The sequence below is a fragment of the Camelina sativa genome, chromosome 18 (assembly GCF_000633955.1).
Source record: "Camelina sativa cultivar DH55 chromosome 18, Cs, whole genome shotgun sequence".
Classification (NCBI taxonomy): domain Eukaryota; kingdom Viridiplantae; phylum Streptophyta; class Magnoliopsida; order Brassicales; family Brassicaceae; genus Camelina; species Camelina sativa.
Window position 1 is genome coordinate 17,358,001 of NC_025702.1, and position 11,693 is coordinate 17,369,693.

At 33.7% G+C, this 11,693-nt stretch overlaps 1 protein-coding gene across 1 annotated transcript in view; it reads right to left on the minus strand.

The window, feature by feature from the left end:
* Positions 4,204 to 11,693, minus strand: part of LOC104762203 (kinesin-like protein KIN-4C) — an 8,032-nt gene continuing 542 nt past the window's right edge. The window contains exons 2-26 of the mRNA XM_019240410.1: positions 11,236 to 11,390; positions 10,987 to 11,139; positions 10,646 to 10,899; positions 10,358 to 10,533; positions 10,133 to 10,257; positions 9,998 to 10,034; positions 9,804 to 9,895; positions 9,596 to 9,709; positions 9,397 to 9,510; positions 9,226 to 9,309; positions 8,947 to 9,148; positions 8,664 to 8,764; positions 8,480 to 8,575; positions 8,296 to 8,403; positions 8,102 to 8,218; positions 7,915 to 7,995; positions 7,557 to 7,628; positions 7,383 to 7,476; positions 7,258 to 7,289; positions 7,041 to 7,126; positions 6,865 to 6,936; positions 6,541 to 6,768; positions 6,276 to 6,420; positions 4,854 to 5,540; positions 4,204 to 4,763 (exon numbers count right to left, since the gene is read on the minus strand). Of these exons, the coding sequence (XP_019095955.1) occupies positions 4,401 to 4,763; positions 4,854 to 5,540; positions 6,276 to 6,420; positions 6,541 to 6,768; positions 6,865 to 6,936; positions 7,041 to 7,126; positions 7,258 to 7,289; positions 7,383 to 7,476; positions 7,557 to 7,628; positions 7,915 to 7,995; positions 8,102 to 8,218; positions 8,296 to 8,403; positions 8,480 to 8,575; positions 8,664 to 8,764; positions 8,947 to 9,148; positions 9,226 to 9,309; positions 9,397 to 9,510; positions 9,596 to 9,709; positions 9,804 to 9,895; positions 9,998 to 10,034; positions 10,133 to 10,257; positions 10,358 to 10,533; positions 10,646 to 10,899; positions 10,987 to 11,139; positions 11,236 to 11,390 (3,788 nt within the window). The 3' untranslated portion in view covers positions 4,204 to 4,400. The remainder of the gene's footprint in view (positions 4,764 to 4,853; positions 5,541 to 6,275; positions 6,421 to 6,540; positions 6,769 to 6,864; positions 6,937 to 7,040; positions 7,127 to 7,257; positions 7,290 to 7,382; positions 7,477 to 7,556; positions 7,629 to 7,914; positions 7,996 to 8,101; positions 8,219 to 8,295; positions 8,404 to 8,479; positions 8,576 to 8,663; positions 8,765 to 8,946; positions 9,149 to 9,225; positions 9,310 to 9,396; positions 9,511 to 9,595; positions 9,710 to 9,803; positions 9,896 to 9,997; positions 10,035 to 10,132; positions 10,258 to 10,357; positions 10,534 to 10,645; positions 10,900 to 10,986; positions 11,140 to 11,235; positions 11,391 to 11,693) is intronic.

Genomic DNA, 11,693 nt, shown 5'->3' on the forward strand with positions numbered 1-11,693 from the left:
TTTTTTTTTAATTCTCTCTTGATCAGAGCAGAACCAAGAGACGAAGCTTTTTTTTTTTTAATTCTCTGGCTAAATCTTAAAAACCAATCTCAAAGTAAGAAGAAATAGAGGAAGGTGGCTTTGCTAGGAGGAGGAGTGGACTTATAGAGAGAGAGACAGATAGCAGCAAGATTTTGTTTTTTTTCTTTTTCTTTTCTTTGTGTAGCTTTGGTGAGAATACGAACGAGCGAGAAGCAATGAGAAAAAATTGGGATCTGGCTGGCTAGTGGGCTGTTTTAGTAGAACTTGAGTTTGACCATTATACCCTTATATCATTATGGGGGACTGATTATTTTGATTTCCGATTAAAGAAACATAACCATCGTGTTAATAAGAGCATTAATTCTTGTCTTGCTTATATGATAACCCAACTTTATAATAAACTTATTTCTTTGCTTCTTCGTATTTTATTTTCATCCAAAAAGGTTTTACTTAAATTGGTACTACAGTACTTGATAACATAATTTGAGATAATTCAAAGTTGAATTTTTCAAGAATCAGAGACCCTTGCGATGATACCGAAAATTATTTCAAAAAATAAATTAATGACATCTATTTTAAGATTAGAATAGTTTTGTTCTCCCATGATTCCTTAGATTAGAATAGATGTCATTGAGTCGATATACAATGCGAATAAATATTTAATAAATTAGATTTAATATTTTATATATTTAAAATATAAGCAATGTTGTATTTTAGTTTTAAAATATATATGTCAATATTAAATGATTTAAAGATGTAAATATTTATACTTAGTTTTATAAATAAAATTAAGTTATACAATTGTTATAAATAGTTTGTTATTGTTTCCAAAGATTTCTGAAATAATAAATGGTATATATTAAATACTTTCATTAAATAATTTTGATAATATTTTTTTCTTATTTAATTAATTAATATAAGTTTTTTTGTTATTTACTAAATTAATTAAAATGTAATGGCATTTTTTTGTAACATGCTACATGATAATAGTGTTAAATTTCGAATAACATTTCTTAAATAAGTATATAGAGATTTAATTTAATTTACAATTTAAAATTTAAAATTATATGTTATAAAATTATTTTAAAATTATAGTATAGTTAAGAGTATGTGATACTAATAAAAAAATTTAAAAAGGAGAAAATAATAAGTAGGGTTAAAACTACATAAGTATTAAATAAAAATAGTAGTAAAAACTCAACTATCAAAATATTATTTATGATAAAAAGTATTATGGCAAAGAGACATAAATCTAAAAGAAAAATATAGAGTGAAAAGTCATACTAAATTGAGGCAATCTTGCCAAAATTAGTGTTTAATATATTATAAATATAAGATGTTTTATGAAAAATTATGATAAAAGTTTGCAACCATTATAAAAATCAATTATGAAAAAGTGATATTTTTTTTTTTTGCTCAATAATGAAAAAGTGATCTTAAGTGAGAATAGCGAACGAATAGTTGTGATGAGTTAATATAATTTTCAAGTAAAATAATTATAATTATATTCTGAGTGAAAATGTATCAAGAAAATTTATAGTAAAAATACACAACTTCTAAAAAATAATATAAATATTAAATATTGAAAATACATATTTTACAAAAAGTTAAGATAAATAGTCGCAACTCTAAATTATATATTTATAATTGTATTAAAATTTCTATATTGCTATAATCATTTCTAAAATCTTTGGTTAGATTCTATAATAATATTGAATATTGGATATTAATATATTAATATTTAAATAGTTTTTATTCAACATAAAACAGAAAATATGTTACAACGAACAATGATTTGTTAGTTAGTGAAGAAGAGACAAATATATATAGAGTTCAAAAGACATGAATATTAAATAGACATAAATATTAAAACGAAAAAATAGTAGTAGAAAAATATGAATAAAATGGTGAAAAAATATATTCATTAATCTTGGAAGTAATTGTTAAATCCCCTATATAATAAAACGGAAGTATACAACATTTTTGTGTAGACTATATAATATGGGTTATAAGATTAATTATTTGATTATTTGATAGGTTATAGGTTATATGGGTTGTAACCATTGGTTAAATCTCGATTTGAGGTCCTTTTTCGATATTCCAAAAAAAAAAAAAAAAATCTCCGCTGAATATTTAAGTAACCATATATAATCAACAAAATAAAATTAATATTATTGACAACAACTTTTTAAAATAATCACTTTTAACTCAAATCCTAAATTTTAACCCAGTTCTTAACTTTTATTCACACCTGGTTCTAAAACAATCACAAAATTTCAACTCAAGCACGAGTTATAATCTATAATCTAGTACATGAATATTAAGGAATCTTATATTTTAATTTATGTTTTATGCATGAGAGAGGGGCATTTATGTAATTGAGGTTAGAAGTTGGTTTAATACCGGAAGATATTACCGAAGACGACAGCTTTAAGAGGAACGTGGGTCATTGACTGTGTTTTCTGCTGTCGGTGGAGAGATATTATGTCAATTATTATTCTTTTTCTTTTTTTTTTGGTTTTTTCTCACTACAAAAAAAAAGGCTTGTGTTTTTATTAAATTATAATGAGTGTTGTGACAATTAAGTTTTTACCACATATGATATAGTTTACTTCGAAACATGGAATCCAAATTTTTGCACAAACGACTTTTTTTTTTTGCATGAATATAAAGTTATAAACATAAGTGATATTATTATTCAATTATTCAATTATTCAACGTCAATTACGAAATATAATGTGTCTGTGGATCTCCCATCTTGTTTAGTTTATACTATTTGACAAATATTAGAATTTGGTATGGTATTGGGATATAGTCGTAACAACCATACTACTACGCATTATAGCAATTTACAAAACAAGTGGTTCTTTCAACATTATAAATAATGAATAACAAAACAATAAAGAATAACATAGATTATTTAACATTTAGTCGGATATAAATTGTATTTATCGTTGTATATAAATTTTTATATTAAGTAAGCACACAAAACTTTGAAAGAAGAATGAACTTAAAAAGAAAAAATTTCAATACATGGTGTTTATATAGTTTTACATGTTTTATTTTAAAGATTTTAATGAATGTAGTAATATGAGAAACCTGCAAGAAAAAACTAGGAAAATAAGTTTGTAAGAATGAATATTTAATTATCTCATCATCATATGATGCTCATAATTTTTTTAATTAAAATTTTAACTCTAATTCATGAAGAAGTGAATTATGGTTTTATGATGAAATAGATAGTTAAATGTGATTACTAAATTGAATGTCTAACGATAAAATTTATTTTAGATTAAAAAAATTTCAAATATCAATAATTTATTATGTATCATTTTTAAAAACTCAACAATGTGCTTAGGTTGCTGATTCACAAGCCCTACACGATACTACTGAGGTGTGTTCTTTTGGCTTTTATAGGATTTAAAGTTTCTTCAAACTGAACCTCCTATTAAGATTTAAAAGTGTGAATCTGTTATGCTTAGATTGCTCGTGATTCACCTAGAGCCCTAGAACATACTACTGAGGTGAGTTTCTTCAAACTGAACCTCCTATTAAGATTCAAAAGTGTGAATCTTTTGAGATTTAACTGTCGTTTTATTAAATTGGGTTAATTTGAACAATGTGCTTAGGTTGCTGGTGATGGTTCACAAGGAACGGTTCCAGATGCTACTCATCAACCAGATCAGGTCTTTCAACAATGTGCTCATGTTGCACAAGCCCTACACGTGTGTTCTTTTGGCTTATATGGGATTTAAAGTTTCTTCAAACTGAACCTCTTATTAAGATTTAAAAGTGTGAATCTTTTGAGATGTAACTGTCGTTTTATTAAATTGGGTTAATTTGAACAATGTGCTTAGGTTGCTGGTGATGGTGGTTCACAAGGAACTGTTCCAGTTGCTACTCATCAACCAGATCAGGTCTTTCAACAATGTGCTCAAGTTGCTCATGATTCACAAGCCCTACACGATACTACTGAGGTGTGTTCTTTTGGCTTTTATGGGATTTAAAGTTTCTTCAAACTGAACCTCCTATTAAGATTTAAAAGTGTATGTAACTGTCGTTTTATTAAAAAATCAGTGTTGGTTTTGAGCCGTGTTGTTATATTTGTTGGTTGTTTCTTGCATTTGGTTGTTGTTCGTTTATACGTTTTGACATTTTGAATGATTTTAATGGACAACCAAAAAAAAAGAACTCTGCCTTTGTTCGTGTATCTCTGCTGATTAGCATGCATTTTCACAACAGAATCTGAATTCACAACCCTAAAAAAATACGTTTGTTATGTTCTCTTCATCACCCAAAAAACAAAAGAAACAGACAAACCCTTGAAAAGATTTCAAACCCGTCTTTCTTGCACCTCAAGCGACGTCTCTGTTTCCTCTTTAGATCCGACGAGTGTGGTTCTCCTTTTCATCTGAAGTTCTACTTCCACTTGCCCTACCCGAATTGTTCTGCACAAAACCACCATTACCCACTGATTCTCCGCCGTTTTGATCTGCGTTTCTTTCTCTCAGCAAGTTGCTGCCATTAGAACTCATCGCTCTCGGTCGCTTCTGTTTCATTGACTCTCCAGTGCCGCTGTTTTCCGGCTTTGTTGCTGCTTCCATGTCTAAACTCACCGGATTAGCTTGTTCCTGAGATGAAGTTGGTGTTGTTGGTGGTGCTGGTGGACCAACAGGGACAAGCTGAAGCACCGTCTTCTTCCACTTCTTTCTTTGGCCTGGCCTTGGCACATTCGATTTACCCTGAAACCAAATTTTATAAAATCAGAAAGCTGTTGTTTCCAAGCTACATCAAACAGATAAAAAGGAATTAATCATCAATATAATTTTTACCGTCGTGTTTCCTATGTCTGATAGAGGTTTTCTTCTTCTTCTTCTTGTTCCTCCATCATCATTTCTCTCCTCCCCTGGCTTGTCAGCAAGAGCGTTCTGTAGCAGCATAGCTCCGCGTGAAGCAAGGACTTGTTGTTGTTGGTCTTTATCCTTCTCATCAGATTCTTGTGAGCTCTCCAAGGCTTCTGATTCCGAGATGGAATTGCCCTGCATCCCATCTGCGTTTCTGTTGGAGCATTTCACTGCAGAACATCCACATGACGGACCACAAGATCCCTTTGTAGCTCGGCACTGACACTTCATAGTCTTGCACGAGGAGCTCCTACTGCAAGTGCAACAACATACGTCAGATGATGATGTGGATTTCACTGCATCATCTGAAGGAGCTTCCAGGTTCTCTTCATATGAACGCCTCATGACCACACTCGAGCGCCGTCTTCCCACTTTGAAGTTTCGTTTCCTATTCAGCTTTATAGCCGATTCCAGCTCTGAATCACGCTCTGATTCAAGTTCAGGTTTCCATTCGTCATCAAGATCTGGATCTTCCCGTTCATCATGGTCTGACGTTTCAGAATCAGATGTATCCATGTCCTCAAGAACTATAGTCGAGTTTCGGGTTTCCTGCTTTTTCAAACTATGCTCATTGTTTTGGTTAATTTCTGCGTACAATTTCTTCAACTCCGAGGCCTGTAATATGGAACGCCGATGGTTTTATATGCTATAGTCAGCTACAAGGATAAGACATTAACTATTTAATTAAACAATATCGAAGATGTTTTCTACTAACCTGTGCTTTCCCTTGATGCACGAGGTCTGCTCTTTGGATCTCCAAGTATCTAACATAACTGCTAAACTTTACTATTTTTTCTTTCAGGTCTCTTATAAGGACATCTTTTTCTCTGCAGTCTGCCTCTTTATCTCGAGCTAGACACCTTCAAAGTTAAATAATGGACAGAAAGAAGAATGTAGGATGAGTTATGCATCATATTTTGAAGATGATCCTCAGCAAGCAACTTATTATCAAAATCATCAGTCACTAATTGAGATTTTACCTCGCAGTTGATGCCAAATTGAACAGATAGTTCATAATACTCTTTGCGTCACCTAGCGTTCTAACTTGGTTCCACCTCCCTCTTCCACCAAACACACGTTCGCGCTCTTCTGCTTCAGATAACTGTGATGCCATGGAGACGAGAGTGTTGGATGAGGTGGCAAGCATATTCTCCAGAGCAAAAATCCTTGAGTTTCTTGCACCAGGAGACATGGTGTCACCATGAACGCTGCTAAGCCAGAGAAGACACATTGTTTACTATATTTCTTTCATCATGAATATATTTTTATGCAAAATCTTTTTCTTGCCCAGATCACTCACCTTATTTGGGCATTCNTACAGATCGTTTTTCCAAGATGTTTTCTACTAACCTGTGCTTTCCCTTGATGCACGAGGTCTGCTCTTTGGATCTCCAAGTATCTAACATAACTGCTAAACTTTACTATTTTTTCTTTCAGGTCTCTTATAAGGACATCTTTTTCTCTGCAGTCTGCCTCTTTATCTCGAGCTAGACACCTTCAAAGTTAAATAATGGACAGAAAGAAGAATGTAGGATGAGTTATGCATCATATTTTGAAGATGATCCTCAGCAAGCAACTTATTATCAAAATCATCAGTCACTAATTGAGATTTTACCTCGCAGTTGATGCCAAATTGAACAGATAGTTCATAATACTCTTTGCGTCACCTAGCGTTCTAACTTGGTTCCACCTCCCTCTTCCACCAAACACACGTTCGCGCTCTTCTGCTTCAGATAACTGTGATGCCATGGAGACGAGAGTGTTGGATGAGGTGGCAAGCATATTCTCCAGAGCAAAAATCCTTGAGTTTCTTGCACCAGGAGACATGGTGTCACCATGAACGCTGCTAAGCCAGAGAAGACACATTGTTTACTATATTTCTTTCATCATGAATTGGTCCTGATTTATGCAAAATCTTTTTCTTGCCCAGATCACTCACCTTATTTGGGCATTCTTGAGCAGATCCCTTTCTTCTCTTAGCCGTGCAGCTTCCTTAGCCATTCTTGCTCTCCTGAATTATAGTCAGTGTTATTTGAGACAGTTTAGTAGGAAATCACAAAAAAAAACTTTTTGTCAGGCGATGAATCATGAAACAAGCATTAATGAAAGACATACTCTTCCATTTGCCTCTCGTATTCAGAACGCACTTCATGAACATGAACTGTGACTTCAATCTCATGCTCAATTGCTTGCATCAATGCCTGCAAATGGAGTAAATTTTAAGTTAACAATTACAAACTAACCAGAACAATCACCGTTGACCATACTCTCTAATTTTAGTCAGTAACTAGAAACACAAAGCATCGGTTTCAAAGAATTTGGCAGGTGTTACCTGAGTTCCAGGACCATTAACACTTGCCCCACCTGTATATATAGTAGGATACGCAGTTAGTAGCTTTTATCAGACATACAAACAAAGGTGATCATAGTAATTCATGTTATACGAAAAATCCTCACTTAAAGCTTCACGTGAAGACCCCTTTCGAGTTTCTAAAAGCTCTTTAAGTCTTTTTGTCGCCTGAGATGCCTCTTCTGTCTTTCTTTGCAAAACCTGATAAAACCAGACTTTGAGCAGCCATGATAATAGAAAAGATCAATATTATTGGTCTGGAAGTTTATAAATGTTCTCACCAACTTCTGTTTTTGATTCAAAGCCATGAGTTTGTGCATCTCATACTCATTTCTCCTTCCCTCTTTTTTGAGCTGGTTAAATTCAAAAAAATGATATAAATGAATGTTCCAATACACAATAAATTTCTGAATAACTAAGTTAAAATTTCCTTTGAACTAGAATCAAGTCCGAGATCTTCAAGTCAAATATTTACAAGCACTGGCACTGGTCATATTTGACTAATGACAGAATGACATTTGACTAGCTAGTTCAGTAGTGGAACAAGAGTCAGACATACTCATCAATCAATCAAATCAACTAAGCCTCGAGTCATCAAGAAAAAAACTCTTAATTAGCTAAACTGTTAGTCAAATATACCTGCATTACTTCCTTCTCTCTCGAAGCCTTCCAAGTCCTGAACTGTTCTGACTCCTGCTTAATCTTTTGCTGTAATTGCACCTGAAAAGTAGAACCAAATCAGATTAGCATACTTAAGACATACAGGCATAAACATATATACAGTGAGGCTCGAATAGAGATCACTACAAAAAATAGAACACCTTACCTTCTGGGACTTAATTCTTTGTATTTCATCCTGCAATTTTCCTGCCACATCATCACTTTTCTGTCTTTGTCTCAAAAGCTGTGACTGTGCTTCTTGTTTCTTTTTCAGAACAGAAAACTAAAGACACAAAAGACAATGCATTATGAAAAAATATATGTGAACACGATATAGCTAATAAATAGAACGGAAGTTACCTGTGTTTCAAGCGTGTGCAGTTTCTGAGAATAATCTTCCTTCTGTTTCTGGGCACCATCTCCTGATGGTATGCTAGCAAGGTTCTGTTTCAAACCTTCAATTTCTCTCTGCATTCATGTGTGATTTAGTCAGTTCTGGTTCATAAATTTCACTACAATACAATATAAACCACATAATACCAACCTGCAGTGCTCTTTTTTCCTGTTCTAGCTCATGAACTTTTTTCTCATAATGTTTGAGAACAGATGTACCACCACTTGAAAACCGCTTCATTTCAGCCTTCATGAAAATCAAAGTTTACACATACTTCCGTAAGGAAACAGATGAAAGACTAAAAAGGAGCACACTCCAAAAATGAGAATAGTACCTCCTTTTCTTCAAGTCTCTTATCTAATTCCTTAAGCTCCATATCCAACTTCTCTTGCAGTGAGCAATGCTCAATCTCCTTTTCTTGAATTTCAAGTTCAACTGCATACAAGGTAAAGCTACTCAAACGGAGATTATAGAGATGACTTTCTCATATATTAAACCAGGGAAAACAGTTTAGGCTAACAATCTAAAAGTAGATAAACAAGTTGTGGTTTGTAGGGATAAGCTTCTCACACAAGGCACGAAAAAAAAAATGCTAAAACATTAGTTGAGGAACCAACCCGTGACATCAATCACTTTGTCTTCACAATCCGACGACTCATTAGACGAGGGAAACAAGACATTGTTCGAACGAGGCCCATCATCATCACAGGAATCATCTGAATATTGGCAGTTACTCGATTTTTTCAAGCTTTTGATATGCAACAGCTCTCCTTCTAGCTCTTGAATTTTTGAAACGTACTTCTTCACCAAACCAACGTCCTGGAAAATTAGACACTTCAGCGAAAAAATCCACTTGGTCATTCATTTCGACAAAATAATCTTAAAGGACATCTCACCTCATTTTGGCACGATTCAATCTCATCCAAGGATTTACCATTGCGAACAGATTCGATAATCATTATGAGTTTGTCCTTTTCAACCTAAATGGATGAATATAAAATATAAAATGCTAGATGTCATATGTGCTTAGATCCATTAAAAAAACAAAGAATGAGTAGAAGAAAAACCTGAGCATCGTAAGCACGCTTTGAGAAATGCTCAGAAGCGACTCTCCGTTCTTGAAGTTCGTTTTGTAGCTCACGATTGCTTGCCTCAAGGAGTGATATCTTATGCTTGAGAATCTAAGGAAGATTATTTATATTGTCAAGTATTAGAAAATGTGACAAGCATAAACTGTTACTGTTCGTCTTAGATCAGATGGAATACCTGGAGCTCATCAAAAGCACCGCTATCACCCCGATAGAACAAGAGTTCTGTCTGCAGCTGCTCAATTTGACTCCGCATTCTTTGCATTTGTGCTGTTGCTGGGTCTCGATTGATCTAAGTATCGCAAGAAATTAAAGGTAGGTTAGGCCAGAACTGAAATATATTACTGAGCATTCATAATTAAAAGCAAGAACTAGTATATACGTACCACTGCTTTGTTTTGAATATTGCGAGCACGATTTGCGTATTTGAGCGTATTTAAAGTTTCCTCAGCATTTGTATCAGCTGGACTTACACAAGCTGCAACATTTAGAGATCATAAGTTACGTTATCTAATAGAAGGATGAAAACAGTTTTGTCTAATGCTTGGATCATAAAATGAAATGTTTGAAAAACCCATACCAATCATCACAGTTTTGCTATTGCCACCTAGAGAATCCTGAATAACAGATTATTAGCGTTAGCATTTCTTCTTCAAAACCATATATACACAAGAACATATAGTTCAATTGACAGAAACATAAGAAACCTTGATACCTGAAGCAAACGAGTTAACTTGCTGTCACGGTAAGGAACATGACCTCCTTCCTTTCTCTTTTTCTCATCTCCAAGTGCACTAATAACATTTCCAAGTGCTAGTAGACCTTTGTTAATGTGAATACCTGTGTAAATATACAGAAAATGAATCTTCTAGATTAGCCATAGTCTCTTTTAAGAAACCAGAAAGAATAATATAGAGCTCAAAGATAGACATAAGGTAACCTTCTTTCAAACGCATCCCATCAGCTCCTGTTCGTTTTGCACGTTCTGACCCCGCTAAATCAACCAAATGAAGCTTTGCACATAGGATATCTTCACCTCCGTTTTCAGTTGTTGTGAAAGAACCGCTGGAAATCTTCTTTTGTTCCAAAGTGATTGTGAAGATTGCATGGGACCGACTAAAAAGGCAAGAACCAAACACTACATTAGCATACTTATAGATCTGATCTAACAACGAAATTTTATCTTTATCTGAGTGAATTATAGTGCAATTTCAGATAATAGATTCACCTTGATTGGCTATTCATGTTTGTGCTGCCAGTAGCTCGAGACAAAGAGCCACGTGCTAGATACGATCCCATCTCTTCTTTCGTCTTGACTTCTGCCTCGGTAACGCCAGCCAATGTTATTCCTCCACTGGCAGTTTCCCTGATTTGAATTGGAGCTCTCGAGAGGGCAGTGTGCTTTGCTTGAACCCCACTGTCATTTTTTAGGAGGGCCGAAGAATTTGAGTCAAGCAAATCGAAAACTTCTTCCTTAAAAATCTGCGCATTTAGAGGCAAGTGTATCAGAACAGAAAATTTTACAAAATTAGATCTCGGAGAACAACAAAGCTCAGCAGATGTTTTTACCTCAATAAAAGACACACGTATCAATAGTTCAGCGTCATTGGTGGTGGTCTCCACTCTTTTAAATATATCTTCCATAACGTTTGGTATAACTCCACCATTTGTGCCATCTCCACTATAATTAGTACCCATGGTGTAGGTTTTTCCTGAACCAGTCTTCAATAAACAAACAAACAAACAATTTGATAAGTCAAACAATCATTTAGCTTCAAAAAAAAAACGCAGAGTTTAGAGAATTTTTTCAAAACAAACCTGGCCGTAAGCGAGAACAGTTGCATTGTATCCTTTGAACAGCGCATCCACAAGTGGAGCAACGCAATGATCATATATCTTTGAGCAAGGGTAGCCAGCATTTCCATAGACGAAATCATAAGTAAACGTATGTGAGCCAATATGAACCTGTTCAATATCACAAAGACAAAAAAAAAAAACCCAATAAATATGAGTTCTTTCAACTACAATTATAATAAACTTACAAAGAATCATCAATTCTACATACTCACAGCTCTTTTATAAATTCAAATCTCATCACAACCCTTTAAAGAAAAACCTAATAATTTCTCATTCACGCATAAAATTAGGTTTGTCAAATTGAAACAATAATCAAATCCCAAAGGTTACAACCTATTCTAAATTCGGATCTTATCAGAAACGAAGAAACGCAGAAGAATGAAATGAAATTAAAACTAAAAAAAAAAAAAAAAAAAAAA